This window comes from Macrobrachium nipponense, chromosome 28, assembly GCF_015104395.2.
Source record: "Macrobrachium nipponense isolate FS-2020 chromosome 28, ASM1510439v2, whole genome shotgun sequence".
Taxonomy (NCBI): domain Eukaryota; kingdom Metazoa; phylum Arthropoda; class Malacostraca; order Decapoda; family Palaemonidae; genus Macrobrachium; species Macrobrachium nipponense.
In genome coordinates this window covers 17,106,164-17,125,686 of record NC_087217.1, presented here as the reverse complement: position 1 = coordinate 17,125,686, position 19,523 = coordinate 17,106,164, and the positions used below count along the sequence as shown (strand labels likewise).

The following is a 19,523-nucleotide window of genomic DNA, read 5'->3' as shown; positions in this document are numbered from 1 at the left end:
AGGGTTATAAAGAAAATTAGTGACAAACCAGGACACACAAGCACAGAATACACACACATATGAATATGTATTATATGTATGTATGTATGCAAGTATGTGTTGTGTTTATATATACTCAAAAATCACGTTTGCTGTGTAGATACACACTCTTAACACCTAGAAGTTGGGGTAGAGGATTTAAAAAGAACCGTGAAATCTCAGTCTGCAGGTACTTGTAATAGCTTAAGACTGGCCGTCACTCGGTTGACGAAGACCCTACCCTTGCATCGCCATCTTAATCAGATAAACCCGTGGCAGGAGGACATTGCAAGAGAGGTACGATATCCCTCCAGTACCTTAATCTTGGTGTTCACTTGCTTAGTCATCTTTGCTGTGGTTGCTGCTTTTGTTAAATTAGCCTGGCTCTCTGCCAGCACGGGATAGTTGCTTAATAAGGAAGAGTTAGTGGAATACGTTCGAGGCTTTTGTGTTAGAAATTCCTTAACTTGTTCTCTCTCTCTCTCTCTCTCTCTCTCTCTCTCTCTCTCTCTCTCTCTCTCTCTCTCTCTCCTAATTCTACTCTGCTTTGGATCTTCGCGAATCTAAAAAGAGACAGGGGTTGAAATTCCTTAGCAAGCTGAGTAATGGCTTGGGAATTGAAACATTTTTGTTATTTGCTGCGTTATCACTGTTTTTTGGAAACTGAAATAAATTAGTAAGAAATAAACTCTTGTGTCCGAAATTTATGTAATGATTATTCGTTCATTCTTCTGCCCTTCTTTACTTCTCCATAACATAGATATAAAGAAGTCTCTCTCTCTCTCTCTCTCTCTCTCTCTCTCTCTCTCTCTCTCTCTCTCTCCGTGCACACACACACACCCTATATATACTTATATAGATAGATAGATAGATCGATAGATAGATAGATGTACCTATGCACATGAATGTGCATGTATGTATGTATTGATTTCAACGCAAAATGAGCAGAGATCTCGAAAGATTAGCATCCTTTGATTAATCTAATCCAGTTTGAGGCGATTCTTAGTAATCAGTAAACCAGATTAATCTGGGGTCGAAAAGACATAAAACACGCCATGGCTATGTTTAACAGGGCAAACATAAATGACACCAAATAATTGTTACAATAAAAAAAAACACACACACACACACACACACACATATTCCGTCAATCCCTTACAAAATTTTCGTGTAATAATCATCGTATATATGTTGGTCACCTTTAGTTTTGCTTAGCATAAGTATCTAAAAATATATTTCAAAGTAGTATTATCGTATGTAGTAATAAAAACTGAAAATCCCTCATATCGTTTTCGGCCAATGTGTATGTTCTTTATAGAAGCAGTTATTAGCGCATACTTATATACTAGAGGTTTAGTTTTATTGTTATATTGAAAGAGATTGTATCTGAAAAGTCAGTTATATCAACCAAAAGAAATCGCACGTGAGAATCATTCAGTGTTTTTATTTTGTTGTTAGCGGTACAATTGTTTTCACATTCTTTCAACAGATACCTGAATGCAGCCTCCAAGCTTCCAGATATGAATATGCTAACCGTAACGTTTCTCATATGTAAATTATAGGCGTCTATCTTCCCCAAAGAACTCTGCAGTGCTTAATAGCGAGCAATGTAACTTAGACTTGGTAGTTAAATGGAAACTATTTATTGCCTGTTCGGTGTCTCTAGAACAGAGCTGCTGTCACACCACCAAAACAATCATTTGGCTGATAAGATAAAGGTGTCACTTCCTTTCGGTATTAATCAGCTCTGTGGTAGTCTCTACTCCCATCTTTCTTAGGCCATTTAATTGAAACAGTTACGTCTCAGGTACAGTCATTCATTTCTCGATGTTTTCAGTTTCCGTAAACACGAAAAAATTATATTTAATAGAACAGGAAGAGTGGAATGTTCGAAAAATATATTTTTCATAATTGATTTAGCGTATTATGAAAATAGCGCTGCTGATGCGGCGTTGAATAACCAATTGTATTACTATACAGGGAGCACAGAAACGCGAATTCCTAAGATGTAAAGGTCGTTAATCCAAAGGTTGTTTAGCTATGTGGAGGAAAGGAATCCAGGACTTCCGAGAATGTCAAATACGCCGCTCTGCAATGTTCTGGTCCAAATTCTTCATTTGGACCCGTTTTTCTATGCATGTTAAAGGAATGACATTTAATGCATCCCCGTTGAAAGAACTGATTTAACTGGATGAATTAAGGATGTGATAGTTGATCATATTTCAGGATTACATAGAGGAAGCGGTCGCCGTCACTCTTTTATAGCCAGATATAATTCATTGTTTCCTCATACCAGTGAATAGGATACAAAAGGTTTGTTTTGGGAAATTGATAGTTTCCGTAAGCTGCAGAAAACGAAATATATCAATCAGCGCTTTTTCCGGTGTTTTCTGTCTGTTGAATTTTTCGCTTCTTAAGACCTAAGAAGTGAAATAAGTCAATATTTTTAGTAAAGATTGCATTAATTTACACGAGAATAAGTGACTACATTTACCCAGCACTCACACAAGGTAAACATTTGCATACTTTTAAGTAAAATGAGATGCGAATTCTTATATGTTTCAGTTCTTTCCGTCTTGCTCTTGTAAACTGTATCATATTGAAATCGTCGGTTTGTTATCTGAACAATCCCCGCAGTTCCACACAGTAATCGAATCCTCTTTTGTTCAATTTTCCTTATGGAACTAACTCAGCCAATTAGAAGGAGTTATTTTTCATAAGATGCAGAAAAAGACAAAATTCCCACTTCGACCTGATGATCTTTTTTCGGGTAATGCGGTCTGGACTGTTTTCTTTCATTACCCAGTATCACAAAGACTCAAAATGAACATGATGTTTTCATTCTCGTGGTATTCTTTGTTCGTGTGATGTTTCTTATGTGATACAAATGTGTTTGAAGGAAGGCTTAGGTTGCTTGCCTGTGTCAACAAACTTATTCTTACGCTGAAAACAATAACAACGCCTAAGGGTTTCATCATGAACACCAAAGAAAGTTCTGACCTCCGTCATCCAACAGCTGACCACATTTTGGTGAATTTTCAGTCAACGGAGAACAAAACCGTCATAATGGCGGCCGATGACTGACGGTAGTGCTCTGCTATTTTAGCTTAGAATAAGTTTACTTTAAAAAGCATCCGCTGAATAACTAGGCTTGAGTTAGTAATACTTACAAGAATGTAAACAAAACGAGATGAGAAGTAAATTTACCACTTAACAAATTCACTAATAAGCCGTGAGATTATAGATAACCAGTAATGGTAACTTATTTACCTGTGATACTTATTCAAATATTTTGTTGAGTAAAATTCCGTTAGTAGATAATATTCTGTATGTTTCCTTAGTAAAGGTAGTGGCCGATGGGAAAGGCAATGTAATACCCCCATAATGTATTGTATTAAGATTCCCGTAGAGGGGTAGTGCTGTCAGTGCACCTCACGCGGTGCACTATAGGCATTACTTAATCTTCTTTGCAACGTCCTTTCTGCCCCTTGCTAGAACCCCTTTCATTCCTATTATACTACTTCCTCTCATATTCTCTTTCTTCCGTCTTCCTCTCCACCCTCTCTTAACAATTGTTTCACAGTCCCATTGCAAGGTTTTTCCCCCTGTTCACCATTATATCATGACACTTTCAATTTCCCTTTAAGCGCCGAATGACCTCATAGGTCCCAGTGATTGGTCTTTGGCCTGTATTTTGTATTCCATTCCATTCCGCTGTGCTAAAATACACGGGGATTAACGATTATCAAAGTACTGTGGCAAGCGGTGGTCTGACGGGTGTTACGGAGCTGACTGAAACGAGGAGGTCCCATGTCTTTAAACCCAGCACAGTAGTTCATGGTACTTCAGAGATGAAAATTACCCAGTGAAGTAGTACGAGGATGCCACCGACCAGACCGGTTGCTTTTGATTAGCTAACTCTTGTCGAAGGGAGCAAAAGATCAAGTATAAGTGATATGAAAACAATATTCCAAACCATTTCCAGCGTATAAATATAATAACTAGTTTTTTGGTAAAATGTTATATTCAAATAATGTGATTTCTCCAGGGCAAGTTTTAACCAACGTTCACAGTGAGTTGATGGTAGGACTGAATAGTTTAATTGCATGTCCATCATACTAAACAGAAAATGTGTAATAGGGATGGACTCAGAGAAAAGACCGGAAACAAGCTCAGATCAAAATGTATACTTTGAACAACAATTCAAATCTAAATGCGAACAACGGAAGTGAAGAATGTGAGCATGATTATCGCCATGGACTTCGATTTCATGTAAGTTGCGCTCCTGCTGGCTAAATGAGAAATTGTCTTCTGTCTTTGATATTTGCTCATTCGTAAACTTGAGGAAGAGAGGAAAGTCTAGCTAGAAATAATTTGACTAGAGGAATGATGCATATTTGACAAAAATGGCTTCTTCGCTGGCTGATTATGAAATTAAATCGTAAGCTCACACAGCAAATAACAAGTGAAATCTCAAGATGGGAAAACCTGAAGGAAACTTTCACCTATAACATTAACATATAAAATTAGAACGTGCATACTAAACTGTGAAATGCAAACTTGTTGCTTTCAGGGCCAAATATAATCATAATAAAAATGTTTGAAGTAGAAGACGATACAAAAAATTTGCATTGCCGTTGAAAATATTATCACTCTGTGCCACTCAGTCTTTATTAGTTTTGATCCCATTTCCAGAAATTAGAATGTTCCCTGTGTCTACCCAAAGCCAGAAATTAATGGACAACTCAGTTGCCAAAAGTGACTGACTGTAATGTATGTAAAAAAAAAAAATTAATATATTTGAATCTGGGTATAATTTGTCTGTGTATGTTTATTCCCTACAGCAGTAATACGGCTCTGCACTGCAGGCCGTTCAACCAGCAACGTTAATCAAAGTTGAGAGTGGTCGAGAGTGATAACACCAAGAAACGCCTGCGCTTGTGTGTGTGTATATATATATATATATATATATATATATATATATATATATATATATATATATATATATATATATGTAACATATAAATATATATATATATATGTGTGTGTGTGTGTGTACTAAAAAGTTTATGAATATCATCAGTTCGCTTTTCAATAATTTTACTTTCTAAAAACAGTAACATGTATTAAGCATTAACAATGTATTAATTTTATTTATCTTTATTTCTATTAACCTTGTGGGGTTGTGTATAATTAGAAATCTAGCTCCTCTCTTTTTGTGTCTCGCGAAGAAAAAAGAAAGGAAAAAGAAGAAAATGGTAAGAAGTGTTTAAAAATAAGGATGCAAATACCGTGTCCAACTCGATAAAGCTTTTCTGTTACCCTTCGTTATCACTGTTGTTAATCAGAGGCAGTAAGATCAAAGTGGAAGTTCCATTATAGTAACTCGGTCCTAAGAGAGAATTACTGTGCAATCATTTGAAACAAAGTTATGTTGTCCCGGATCGCTTTGGAATTCTTCATATGAAAAAAATTCTTTCATATGCCTGAGATTACCTGCAGTAGTATTGACTTTCCTGCTTTATAAACATTGAAATATCTTGTCGATCAAAGCTATTTTCAGTACATTTTAATTAATGATCTTTATCATCAGTGATCATAGATGTTATGATGCCAAAAAACCAAATAGCCCAGTCAGTAATTAATGAATTTATCAAGGTATGCAAAGTCTCTTTTAATAGACGAGATTAGCAAGGCAAAGTCGAGATAAACGCTTTAAAAATAGAAGAGGGACGATGAAAGACCCAGTTTTCTTGAATACCATTAAATTAACGAGAAAATCCTTTGATTCGCTTGACCTATGTCGAGGGGCAGGGCCGTCATGCCCAACCGCAGACGTTTTGGCTCTTTCACGGGCGTTCTTTTATTTATCACTTTTCTCTATTGTTCTATTTTTGTCTTTCATTTTTTTATTTTCTTTTTTTTCGTTTTATTCTGGACTTTCTCCGACTGTCGCTGCATATATATAAAGGGAGGGAGAGATCGGAGCGCAGTGTAGTCGCCGAAGGCCTTGGCAGGGGTAAGTTGGACCTCGAAAATGTGTCTTGTCTGTGGCGCGTTCTGTAAAATCTTCCGTAGTGCAAGTGTTGAAAAGTGGGAGTCTGTAACGTCATTGAGTCCTAAGTGTATTCTGACTTCTTGACATCCATTAGTACGCAGAATATAGCTACGGTTCTTCTTGGGGAAACTCAGAAAATTAGTGGCAATTGCATTATGTGCTGGTTAACCGAGGATCGAATTTGATGCCTTATGTGTTTACAGGAAAGTGTAATTTTTCCTTTATTACAAGTAACTCACAATGCGTGTTCAATTTCGTAAGCGAGGTAAACGTCGTTGGCGTATATCTTAGTTTTACCAGACAACTGAGCTGATTAATAGCTCTGACAGGGCTGGCCCGAAGGATTAGATGTTTTTACGTGGCTAAGAACCAATTGCTTTCTTAGCAACGGGACATACAGCTTATTGTAGGATCCGGACCACATTATATCGAGAAATGAATTTCTCATCACCAGAATAAATTTCTGTGATTCCTCTCCGGCGACCGCGGGAAGTGATCCAGGCTACCAAATTGATAGTCGAGATACGCCGTTGGAATATTGCTTTATCATTTTGTTTAAGCTATACCAATATTCTATTGCTTTTTTCACTTCGAAAAGATATTATTGACTTTAAAACTCTGCTGATAAAGAAATCGTTTAAGAAAAAAAATTCGCTCTAGATTTTTCAAGCATATTACATCAAAAAGGTAACGTTAAATGATGTTACAGTAAATTCAGTACATTACATTGTATATAAAACTTCAGTATTGGAATGACTTTATCAAGGCAGATGGCAAAAGTATATAAGCATTTGTAACCTTTGTTTTATGTTTTGTATGTAAACGTCTCAGATTATAGCAAATATCCTAAGGTAATGAAACTCAGATGAAATTTAAAGTAGATTTTTTATAAGGGATTTTCAAGATTTCCAATGAAAAGTTAAAATATTCCTCAAATAATAAGATACTCGTTCGCAATTATAATGTATTTATATTAAGGTTGCAAAAGTGTAATTTTCTTTTTCAAACGGTAACGATAGCATTATAGGCTGTGGATACATATGCACATACGTATATTCATATAAGAATAGGCAAACAGACTCTATGTGTGTGTGGGCGTCTTGACATATTTATTTAGAGGTAACTAATTAGATGTTCTATTTGGTTTGAATGCTCCCTTTGTCATTAAGCCCTTGTTTGAATAATTTAAGTTTCTCCTGCATAACCAACATTGCTCAGAGTAGTTTTAAGAAAGACCTTATAATGTGATTCCACTGTTTATCTTAATGGAGTATACCCGGTCGTAGGATTTGCTCTTTCTCTCTCTTCACACATATACACACATATATATACGTGTATGTGTCTGTATATGTGTGTGCATACATACATATATATGCTTATAATAATTCTTACAAGTGATTTCTTATATCAAACACCACGGGGCAGAAATGAACCACAGGTGTAGATCCTGAGCGGTGTCTGTTTTATTGCTAACCAAGCCATATTCAGAGGACAGCTACAAAGTAGTAGAAATTCATAACCTCTATAATTTCAAAGAAATTCGCCATCTTCTGAAGAATTTCAGGGTCAATGTTGCGCTTTAGAAAACAAAACAGTGAAATACGTACTTATACAGAACTCGCATGACATTAATAAAGGATATGCATATCAGATTTTATGTAATTTGGGAAAAGAGAATAGACCGGCATAACAGATGTGTAAGAAATGCACAGGTGAACAGATGAATTTTTGGACATAACAGTGAAAACATTCATACTATCAACTGGGCAGGTGAAAAAAATTATTCAAATAAGCACTATAAAGAAGCATCATTGAGTCTAGTTTTATAAAACAAAGTTTCATCAAGAATATAAAATATCAGTCATTGAATGTATAAACGTGATCCATTAATCTCAGAAGAAATATGCAATGAGTTTAATTTTAAGGAAGTTACTTGAAAGACGGAGATCAGAGAATATAGGTCTCAGGGAATTTGTAAAATCTGACCTGCCACTAATGAGGGTAGGACCCTACAAATATTTTTCAGCCGTTTGTGTGTTCGTATGTACTGTCCCCCTACCATATATATTATGGATTTGTACCACTTTGTCATTCCTCTGACGATGGTTTAGTTAGCAATGAAGACGACATTGGTCAGAATCTACAACCGTGCTTCATATATATATATATATATATATATATATATATATATATATATATTATTATATATATGTGTGTGTGTGTGTGTGTGTGTGTGTGTGTGTATGTATGTATATCAGTATATGCATGTGTGTACATGCTTGTGTTTTATTTTTATGTGTCAGTTCTTCAGTATTCATTGCTAACAACCCTTTGGAAACCATGACCAAAATTCACACTTTTCAAGGAACTTAACGTAATGAAAGATGGAAAATAAAAGTGTGATATTACCATAGATATTAATAACCTTTTCACCTTCCAGGAAGACAGTAAACACTAAACAACCACCACCATGTGTGACGAAGAAGATTCAGCGACCCTCATCTGCGACAATGGCTCCGGTCTTGTCAAGGCTGGCTTTGCCGGTGACGACGCCCCTCGAGCTGTCTTCCCCTCCATCGTTGGCCGCGCCCGTCACCAGGGTGTGATGGTCGGTATGGGTCAGAAGGACGCCTACGTCGGCGATGAAGCGCAAGCCAAAAGAGGTATCCTCACCCTCAAGTACCCCATTGAGCATGGCATCATTACTAACTGGGACGACATGGAGAAGGTCTGGTACCACACCTTCTACAATGAACTTCGCGTTGCCCCTGAGGAATGCCCTACCATGCTTACTGAGGCTCCTCTTAACCCCAAGGCCAACCGTGAGAAGATGACCCAGATCATGTTCGAGTCCTTCAACATGCCTGCAATGTACGTTTGTATTCAGGCTGTTCTCTCTCTCTATGCCTCTGGACGAACAACTGGCCAGGTTTGTGATTCAGGAGACGGAGTTTCTCATATTGTACCTGTTTACGAAGGTTTTGCTCTTCCCCATGCCATCCTCCGTCTGGACTTGGCTGGTCGTGATATCACCAACTACCTGATGAAGATCATGACTGAGCGTGGCTACTCCTTCACCACCACCGCCGAGCGTGAGATCGTTCGTGACATCAAGGAGAAGCTCTGCTACATTGCCTTGGACTTTGACGCTGAGCTCAATACTGCTGCTGCTTCTTCATCTATTGATAAATCTTATGAGCTGCCCGATGGTCAGGTCATCACCATTGGCAACGAGCGGTTCCGTGCTCCAGAATCTATCTTCCAGCCTTCCTTCCTGGGTATGGAATCGGTGGGTGTTCATGAGACCGTCCACATTTCCATCATGAAATGCGACATTGACATCAGGAAGGATCTTCTAGCGAACATTGTCTTGTCTGGTGGTACCACCATGTACGCTGGTATTGCTGACAGGATGCAGAAGGAAATAACTACATTAGCCCCTTCGACCGTCAAAGTAAAGATCATTGCCCCTCCTGAACGCAAGTACTCAGTTTGGATTGGCGGGTCTATTCTTGGTTCTCTGTCCACCTTCCAGGCTATGTGGGTTACCAAAGAGGAATATGAAGAATCTGGCCCCGGTATTGTCCATCGCAAGTGCTTCTAATTCGTCTGCTCCATACTGTAAACATCAATGCATTTCCAAATTTTATATTACAGCATTTCACAGTAATGGTCCCACCATTATAGTTTTCAAATAAAGGTTTTGGATATTGATCTTTCTGCTCCTTTTATCCACTTATAAGAGAAAATGTCTTATATGTATTTGACCATAAATCATGTTCATAGTTGATTCATATTTCTGGAGTGCTGGAAATTTGCATACAGAAGATTAATCTAGGTTTTGGAAAATATGAAATTTTGCTCAAAGAGTAACACAGCTCTGTTTAATCTTTTAAACAAAGGGAGTCTAATAAGACCAGATCATAGCTATAATAATGTAACCTACATTATCAAAATTACATGCTCACACATATATAATATATGTGTGTATAACACACACACACACACACACACACACACACATATATATATATATATATATATATATGTATAAATATATTGTGTGTTTGTGTATGTATAATTTTATACGTGTGTGTAGAAAGAACAGTGGCTCGGATAAATCGCTTAATTCATAATGGAATGCTTCCGAATCCTTGTTTTCACTATATACACTTCCTTAAAAAAAAAAAAAGGGATGGAAGTCAAACTTATCAAAAAGGGAGGAAATCAAAGGTTTGTAAGGAACCATAACCCTAAATTGCTTAATTTATAATCTAATTCATAATGGAACGCTTCCGAATCCTTGTTTTCACCATATACACTTCCTTAAAAAAAAAAAAAAGGATGGAAGTCAAACTTATCAAAAAGGGAGGAAATCAAAGGTTTGTAGGGAACCATAACCTTAAATGAATTATGAACGATATTGTTTTCATGTTACGAACTATCTCTCTTAGGAGAGACCGGGAAAAGGGTTTAAGAGGTCATAGGCACTTACCAACTTATGATAAGATGTAAGGAAATTTATAACTATAGAAAATCAAAATAAAATTATCTATATATATATATAATTATATATATATATATAATGTGTGTGTGTGTGTGTGTGTGTGTGTGTGTGTGTGCGTATACATACATACATACATATTTTTCAAGTGCTAAATCACATATCTTCCAAGATCCATTGGCCAAACTTCAGTCTTCGTAGCTTTTCCAGTCTTCAAGACTCACTCGCAATGGAATTGCATTATTGTATAGTGGAGTTCATCCCAAAAAAATTATCTAAAAACAAGAATCGATAATGGCTCACTGAAAAGTGGAAAATTTATTACAAACTTTATAGTTTTGATAATAGATTTAAAAATTTCCCAGGCTAGTACCTCCCCGTGAAAACCCCGGCTCCTAAGAAAGCTACAAAAATCTCCTGCCACCCTGCATCCAGTACAGCTCACACTGAGAGGCTTCAGCGTCTCTTCTGAATTTCCATCTGTAAAATAAACAGGTGTCAGATTCCTTGGATCCCCACGGACGACAGTACTCCCCAATCACACAGTCAGCTATTAGTTGTAAATTCTGAAAGAGTCGTAGACGGCTCTCAGTGTGAGCTGTACTAGACGTAGGGTGGCTGGAGTCTTTTATAGCTCTCCTCAAAGCCGTGTGAATCATTTTTCAGTACTATGAAGTTTGTAATAAATTTTCAAAAAGTTTGAACGTTCGTTTTGCTTCTTGTTTTTCGAGAATTTTTTTATGAACTCTGATACATATTAGAGTGTATTTCAATTGCGATTCTAGAAAAGCCTTAAAGTAAGAATGGATGGTCGAAACAGATGTCGGCTTAGGAATGGATAAATGCAGCAGCATTGCAGTTGTTTTGTTTATTCTCCCTGAAGAGTGAAAAAACACTGGAGATATTTGAAGTGGAGCTAGTGTTTTATGGAAGCCACGTGTGTATTAACACCAATAAAATGAAGAAAATACCGTGCCAGAAAAAGTAATCAAAATGTGAAAAGGTATGGAAAGCCTCCAACACGGGCGCGAAAGCCTCCTTGCTGCCGAACTTCTCGAAAATGCGTTTTCCTTTCCTTTATCTTTCTTTGCTATGAAGCAATTACCATCACAAGTAGCACTATAGCAACATTCTTTATTCCTTCTGAAGACTGAATAGGCACGGGAGCTAGTTAATGTTTTGCCAGTGGGCTTTAGAAGCCGCATCAGCCTAAGCAGGAAGAAAAGACTGTACTAGAAATTTGTACATATATATGTATACGTGTATGTATATCTATCTATCTATATCTATATATATATATATATATATATATATATATATATATATATATTATAATATATATATATATATGTGTGTGTGTGTGTGTGTGTGTGTGTGGTTGTGCGTGTATATATATATATATATATATATATATATATATATATATATATATATATATATGTGTGTGTGTGTGTGTATATTATATATATATATATATATATATATATATATATATATATATATATATATATATATAGTGTGTGTGTGTGTGTGTGTGTGTTGCGTATATATATATATTATAGTATATATATATATATATATATATATATATATATATATCGAACTACAAATGTCCTTAAATATCTAATTCGCTCTACCTCGGAACTAATATATTTTCATATATGCTTAACCGAGGGGGAATTTATTAAGCGATAATAGAATTGGCGATCGACAGGCGCGAACCAGCGACCTCTCAATTCCAGGACTGGCAGTGAAGCCTTAAACCACCCCGACACCGCATGTACTATATGTTTATATATACATATATACTCACACATATACATGTGAGTGTTTGTGTGTCATCATACATACATGTAAATGTAAGAGTCAGTCGTCAGCTCTTGATTTCGGACTCTATAGTAAAACGAACTTGTTTGTTTACGTAAGATGATTAGTAAAAAAATATTCTCTTGAATAAGGAATGCTATGTAATCAAACGACAGTTGTTCTGCTTTGTTCACATTGTAAAGTAGTTAATAATGAATTAATTAGTTAATGTTTGTTTATTTGAAATCATAATCTTCAGATAATCTGAAATTTTGCCTTTTCCATTCAGAGTTGAATGGGGCACTGTCGAAATTTGTATAAACATTACAGACTTCCCTTCAAATTTATGGGCGTTATGGATGTTGATTTTCGAGAAAGGATGCAGGCTTACTTAAAGTCTCATAATTTATAAAGGGTATTCATGGTCAATTGATTTTTATTGTTGCTAATATCATTATTTCTTTGTTGCTCTTTTGAGACTCGGGCGTTCAGTTCCGTGAGAAGCAGTGGCAATTACTCGTGCTTTAGCACAACAACAGGAGTCAGTTGTTCTTTCTGAGGAAGGAACATTAGAAATGCTAACGTAACATAAGTTCTCATTTTACTTTTTAATATTTTGTTAATTTGCGGTAGCTCTGAAGCTACTTAATTGCACTTGCCGCTGCTCATGGTGGGAAGTACTTAATACAGGGAATAATCTTGTGTAGGGCTTAGCGGAGTAAAGCTGGTGAAAGAAACAGTAATATGTGAATATTTTGCTGATTCAAAATTATTTTAATTGAGTCCCATTGAAGCATGTCCCTTTTAATCAAAGCGGTGAACAGTTTACCTTCAATGCCCAGGCAACGTTAGATTGCATAGAGGGTTCTTTGAGTGAAGCAGGATCATTGTGTATTTTTTTTTTCAAATCTCTGGAGTCATTTGCTGTTATGGTAAACACCTATATATATATATATATATATATATATATATATATATATATATATATATATTATATATATATATATACATATATATATATATATATATATATATATATATCTATATATAATATATATATTTGTGTATATGTGTAATCACCAAACTGTGGCACGGTTTTATTTTTGGTCTTAGAAAATGTCAAAAGATATTAACTAAACCCTTAGGAATTTGAAGAATAAGCCTTTTTCTCTGTATCTCTCTAAACCCTTGTAGCCGCTTCATTACATTCCATGTCAAGAATTCAGACAGCTTGAATTTAAATTTCTTAATGATCATTATAACATCAAATAAATAAAGTTAGCAACTTGACGCCTATATTTTTTCCCTGGAAGACAGCAATAAGTAAAGTGTTTTTAACAGTACAAAATCAGTTCTTTGTAACATATGCGTAAACATTCATTCTGTTAGCTCCTACATTTTTATTTTGAATACTACATACAAAACGATTGACAGAGGGTTACTAACGAGCCAAAAAATCAGTTTGATTTGATGCAGACGTGAAACAGGTGATGCAGGTGAGAGTATTCTTAACTTAGAAACACTTGCGATGAACGATTCCAGGCCCGGATTCCTGATACTCTTCCTTGGTGACCCACATGGCCTGGAAGGTAGACAGAGACCCAAGAATAGATCCACCAATCCAAACAGAGTATTTACGTTCAGGAGGAGCAATGATTTTTACCTTGACAGTTGAAGGTGCCAAACTGGTGATCTCCTTCTGCATGCGGTCAGCAATACCAGCATACATTGTGGTACCACCTGAAAGGACGATATTGGCCAAAAGATCCTTTCTGATGTCAATGTCGCATTTCATGATGGAAATGTGGACAGTCTCATGGACACCCACCGATTCCATACCAAGGAAAGAAGGCTGGAAGACAGACTCTGGTGCTCGGAAGCGCTCATTACCGATGGTGATGACCTGCCCATCTGGAAGCTCATAAGATTTATCAATAGACGAAGAGGCTGCTGCGTTGTTCATCTCGGTGTCGAAGTCAAGAGCAATGTAGCAGAGCTTTTCTTTGATATCACGGACGATCTCACGTTCAGCAGTAGTGGTGAAGGAGTAACCCCTTTCGGTCATGATCTTCATCAGGTAGTTAGTTATATCTCGACCAGCCAGATCCAATCGTAGGATGGCATGGGGAAGGGCAAAACCTTCATAAACTGGTACAATATGGGAGACACCATCACCAGAGTCACACACCTGCCCAGTGGTACGACCTGAAGCATAAAGGGAGAGGACAGCCTGGATACAGACGTACATTGCTGGCATGTTGAACGACTCGAACATGATCTGCGTCATCTTCTCGCGGTTGGCTTTTGGATTGAGAGGGGCCTCGGTTAGCATTATCGGGCATTCCTCAGGGGCAACGCGGAGCTCATTGTAGAAAGTGTGATACCAAACCTTTTCCATGTCGTCCCAGTTGGTGATGATGCCATGTTCAATAGGATATTTGAGAGTGAGGATACCTCTCTTGGCTTGGGCTTCATCTCCTACGTAGGCGTCCTTCTGACCCATACCGACCATCACACCCTGGTGACGGGCGCGGCCAACGATAGAAGGGAAGACACACCGCGGAGCATCATCACCTGCAAAGCCAGCCTTGACAAGGCCGGAGCCATTGTCGCAGATGAGGGTCGCCGCGTCTTCTTCGTCACACATGGTGGTGGTGGTGGTTGGCTTTGGCGCTCTGTGCCTTCCTGAAATTGTAGAATTCGTTGTTTTATTCACTTTCTTTGATAGGTATTTCTTATAGGTATGATTAAAGCCCTATTGTATGTTAGTTTTTTTATGACCTTACCACAGAATAGTGTATAGTATTTCATGTTAATTTAGGTTATGGAAACTTGATAATCACATGTAAGAAATAAACTTTGAATGACATATGCTATAAATATGGAAATTAATATTACTCTACAAGAAACTATATAGTTCTGTTCATATTTGGTCATTGAACTACCTTTTAAGTGTAGTTTGAAGTATTTAGAATGCTTTGTAATTATAGGTGTTGAAATGCAAATAAATTTAATTATTATAAAAGCACATTGGTATTCATTGTCTTATGCGATGACTGGCTATGGTTATGATATATTAGTTCTCTTGTTTACTCAAATTCATGTGCCCGTGTCTTCATACTAATGTTTTAAATACGCTACCTTATGTACAAATAGACTTCAAGGTACTTTTCTTTTCCTGTAATAGTGACAGTTTTAATGAACACGTTAAGTTCTTTTACCAGGATAAACTTTTACCTACTTTCATGTAGCGTATATATTCTTTGAGAATCTAAGTTATTCATCCTCATACAAAGTAATGTCTAAGCTCAAAGCCAATGGATTTTATATTTTCTGGGCGAATTCAGCAAAAGCTCAATACAACAGTAATTAAACATTGCGCATTACTAATATAAAATGCTTAGTTCACTTGGATTCTTCTTGGGAAAATTAAATTGAAATCTTCGCCGACTCCAAATTCCATAGTTACTCTTTGACTAAACTAGAAGTGTCGCACATATTCGGGACGGTCTTTACTTTCTTCAGGCGTTGGCCAATTAGATGGGCAATCCGTTGCCTTTATCAGCGCCAATTCCGAAGGAAACCAAATATAAAAAGAGAGACTAGATAGCAAAGAGAATGAGGCTCGACCACGAAGGAAGTGAATTATCGGCCTTTTAAATGGGACATGATCATGAATCATGCAAATGAGAAATGAAAAAACACGATCGACAGCAGATGAAAGGTAACAGCCTCTGAACTGTGAGGAGAGAACACAGCTATATTGTTCGGTTGCATTGCAGGAGGATGCTGTTACTGAGGCAAATGTGAGCAAAATAGGTATACAGTAGAGCTTTAACGGTACGATTTGCAACACTTGATAGACTGAGAAGATAATTTTGCAATTAAAGATAAGAGTGCTACTGTAGATGTTACCTTTAAAATTCGTAAATGTAATAATTCGGGCAACGCTTATGAAGAAGTTGCATGGTCGGAAAAGAATATTTAATCAATATAACTCTGAGTGAGTTTTCAAGGATAACAGGAGTAAGGAGCATTTATGAGGGAGTGACGTAAAATTCGGTAAGTACACTTTCCTTTGAATACAATTTTGCTGTTCTAAGATTTTGACTGAAAACTTGATTATGCGTTAAAGAGAATAGGCTATATCCAGGCCTAACAATGCTTCATCTAAAGCTGCGCTTGTGCGAATGACAGTATAATCCTTCAGATAGTAGACGTACACACATCAGAATTACAACATGAGCTACCAATAATTGTAGTAATTATCGGTTGTCGTATCTGTTAGAGTGGAGTTGACTACATTGACTATTTTCACACGGAAGAAGCATAAGATCGTCATTTCTCAAAGGCAGCGTATGATTTAATGAAGCAATTTAGGTACTTTGCTTGAAATTAGGCAACTGCAGCGCACGTTTCTCTACTGCCTCCTAGAATATTTTGATCACCTTAGTGTGTCTTCTTTCTTTGCTCGACAAAGTCTGTAGTACTAGTACAGAAGTTAAACTTAGATTTCTCACACGACTATGCACTTGTTCGAATATCAGGTTTTTGTCACTTAGTCACAAAATGCACCTCTCGGATAAATTAGGTGGGTGTGTTCGTGTGTGAACAGTATCCAGGTTTGACACTTGGTTTGAGCAGCACCTGAGTTTGACCCTTACCCCTGCCAGTGCCTTCGTTGACTAGATTACGGTCGTTTCTGCCTCTCTTTATATAGAGACAGAAGCAGAGAAAGTCCTGAACAGCCAAAAAAAAAAAAAAAAAAAAAAAAAAAAAAAAAAACGAGCGTAAAAATATATTTGTAGAGAAGTTTGTGGAAGCGCCAAAGCACCTGCAGTTGAACTTAAGACATTTACCTTTCAGCATTGGCTGAGTGAGTTATGGGTCTTAGGCAGAGGCGCAAAGGAATGTCTTGAAGGCATTTCTGCTTCATTCTTTTCCGTTATAATTTCCTCATGACTGTTATTTCGTCGTCTAAGTTGCTTGCGGAGTCAACACATCACCCGTACAGAAGCTTTTTATAAACAAAAATTATTACATTTACTTTTACAGAATCGTAATTTGCCTTGAAATTATAGCTGGAGAATTCCTTTTAGAAAATTCCCAAGTAATGAGACTCCAACTTTGATGTCTGGTTTAATCGTACCGATCGTCGAGCGGGGACAGGGCAAGAAAGCTTACTAAGCCGATGAAAATAACTGCACAGTTTATTTTTATTCCTCTTTTCCTTCGGATTGCTCGAAAATATTTACTGCATCCGAAAATTACGGCGAAGATAATTAGACTTCTCTTCAGAGAAAGCTGGTCTGTACAAGCTTCTCGCTTGCCGCGAGCTATTTCTGTTTGCCTTGCTGTAGTATGCACCTTTGCCCCTTGTAACGCGTTGGAAATAAGTTACATTAAAAAAACTTCAAAATCAAATGTTAAAGAGATCTTGCTCTTCATAGAGAATATCGTCATATTTAGATTTAATATTTTGGTTTAATTGAAATCCATGAGACAGGCAACCTAATGTACGTATAAGAATAAGATATTACATTCTAGTAAAGGTGCTCTTATTGTAGCTATTGTTTTCCCTTCAAACAAGAAATTAATTGGTTGTAAGTAACAGAGACACTGCACGAATCTGGAAGTGGTATAAATCAATAGGGTAAGAGGTTCAGTTGCAAAAGAAAATTGATTTCTTTATGAAACGATCTTGTAATGTGACCCCTCCCTATAATTCATTTTCATAAGCAATACTATACCTAGACATTCTAAGTATTAGTCGATCCAAGCTTTCTTTTTTGGTGCTTGGAAAATATACCAGGTATTGCTGCCAGAAAGTAGATTTTATTCTTATGGCTTTCTGAACCTAAAGAGCTAACAGTATTGAAGAAGTATGCTTCAAAAGTGTTGTATTATTATTGGAATTTTTGTCTCTTGGCTAGATGTCGTCTGTCGTCTTGATATTTATCTTGTAGATAAAACTGATGGAAGTGGTTCCCAAAATGTATAACAAGGTTTTGACCATCCCCTCAAGATATGCTGTGTGGTCCTTCTCCACAAGCTTTCATTTAACAGGAAACTCTCACCAGTTCCTTCAGTATCCTGTTTCCATTCGCCATAAACTTTAACTGGGAACTTTCACTAGTGCCTTTAGTATCTGTTACCTCAAGAACTAATATGTGGCACTCACTTTGTAATATACTATAGCTGGTTCTACCTTAAGTGACCCAACTATAGTTACCACATTCTCTTCGTGGTATACGTTCCCAGCACCTGGGGACTTTTATTCTCTGTACAGTAAATCTATAAAACAATTTTCGCATTGGTCTTTTCTTGTATGCTGATATTCTTCAGGTAGGACACATTTAATTCCAATGTCAAGTTGTTACACACCATTAGACAAGGTTCTCTGACTTACCCTTTTATTTATGTTAGGATATAATTATCATTTTTTAAGTAATGCTATTTTTTTTTTATTTTCCTATCTTTTTTGACATATGCGCATTCTATTATGGAGCAGTTTTCTTTACAAGTTAATGGTCTTTTAGACCTTCTCCATGAGATTTTTTTTATTTTTAATAATATAATTAATAAGACAAATAACAATGTGAAACAATAACGAAAATAAGATGTATATGACAATTAAAATTTGTCAGATCCATAGGGTCGTGGTAGCTCACTTAGTTTTGCCTGGTTTTACCTGCTTGATCGTTCCAAGTTCAAGGCGTACTCATAGCATGGTAGCTTCCACTGCAAAGTACAGCCTTATCGTACCTGTGAGCAAAGGATAGAGGGTTAATGGGAGCCCATAGGTGAACAAGGTTAGGGGATTTTAGGGGAACCCATTGTTCTACCTGCTGCGTCATCAGCAGCCACTGACTGGTTCTACCTGGGATTGGGAGCGGTTTTGGGCACGGATCATATCCTCATGTGTTTGGTCTATGGGACATTGCGCTGCGCAATAGCCTGCCCTTGCCTCTGCCGCTTATGACAGAGCTAGACACAAATGCAATAGCTCTTGCTAATGGAGCAGTCATTGAAGAAAATATGTAAATGAAAGTATAAAATGTACTTGAGCCACACTACGCGCGTAAAAAAATCATTTACTCCAAAGAGAATTCTGTATTTACATTGAAATAATATGCA

The 19,523-nt window shown here is 36.9% G+C and overlaps 2 protein-coding genes across 2 annotated transcripts; one reads left to right on the top strand and one right to left on the bottom strand.

The window, feature by feature from the left end:
- Nucleotides 1-5,994: 5,994 nt before the first annotated feature.
- LOC135201495 (actin-like) lies at nucleotides 5,995-9,790 on the top strand. The gene is made up of 2 exons (XM_064230475.1): nucleotides 5,995-6,037; nucleotides 8,517-9,790. Exon 2 carries the CDS (start codon nucleotides 8,547-8,549, stop codon nucleotides 9,678-9,680), a length of 1,134 nt encoding a protein of 377 aa, XP_064086545.1. The 5' UTR covers nucleotides 5,995-6,037; nucleotides 8,517-8,546; the 3' UTR covers nucleotides 9,681-9,790.
- A 3,874-nt stretch (nucleotides 9,791-13,664) lies between these two features.
- LOC135201494 (actin-like) lies at nucleotides 13,665-17,086 on the bottom strand. Its single transcript, XM_064230474.1, has 2 exons — nucleotides 17,051-17,086; nucleotides 13,665-15,071 (listed from the first exon to the last, which is right to left on the bottom strand). Exon 2 carries the CDS (start codon nucleotides 15,031-15,033, stop codon nucleotides 13,900-13,902), a length of 1,134 nt encoding a protein of 377 aa, XP_064086544.1. The 5' UTR covers nucleotides 15,034-15,071; nucleotides 17,051-17,086; the 3' UTR covers nucleotides 13,665-13,899.
- Between the last annotated feature and the right edge of the window lie 2,437 nt (nucleotides 17,087-19,523).

Bases quoted from the DNA above. Each gene is read 5' to 3' on its own strand.
- LOC135201495 (XM_064230475.1), top strand. From the start codon at position 8,547: ATGTGTGACGAAGAAGATTCAGCGACCCTCATCTGCGACAATGGCTCC.
- LOC135201494 (XM_064230474.1), bottom strand. From the start codon at position 15,033: ATGTGTGACGAAGAAGACGCGGCGACCCTCATCTGCGACAATGGCTCC.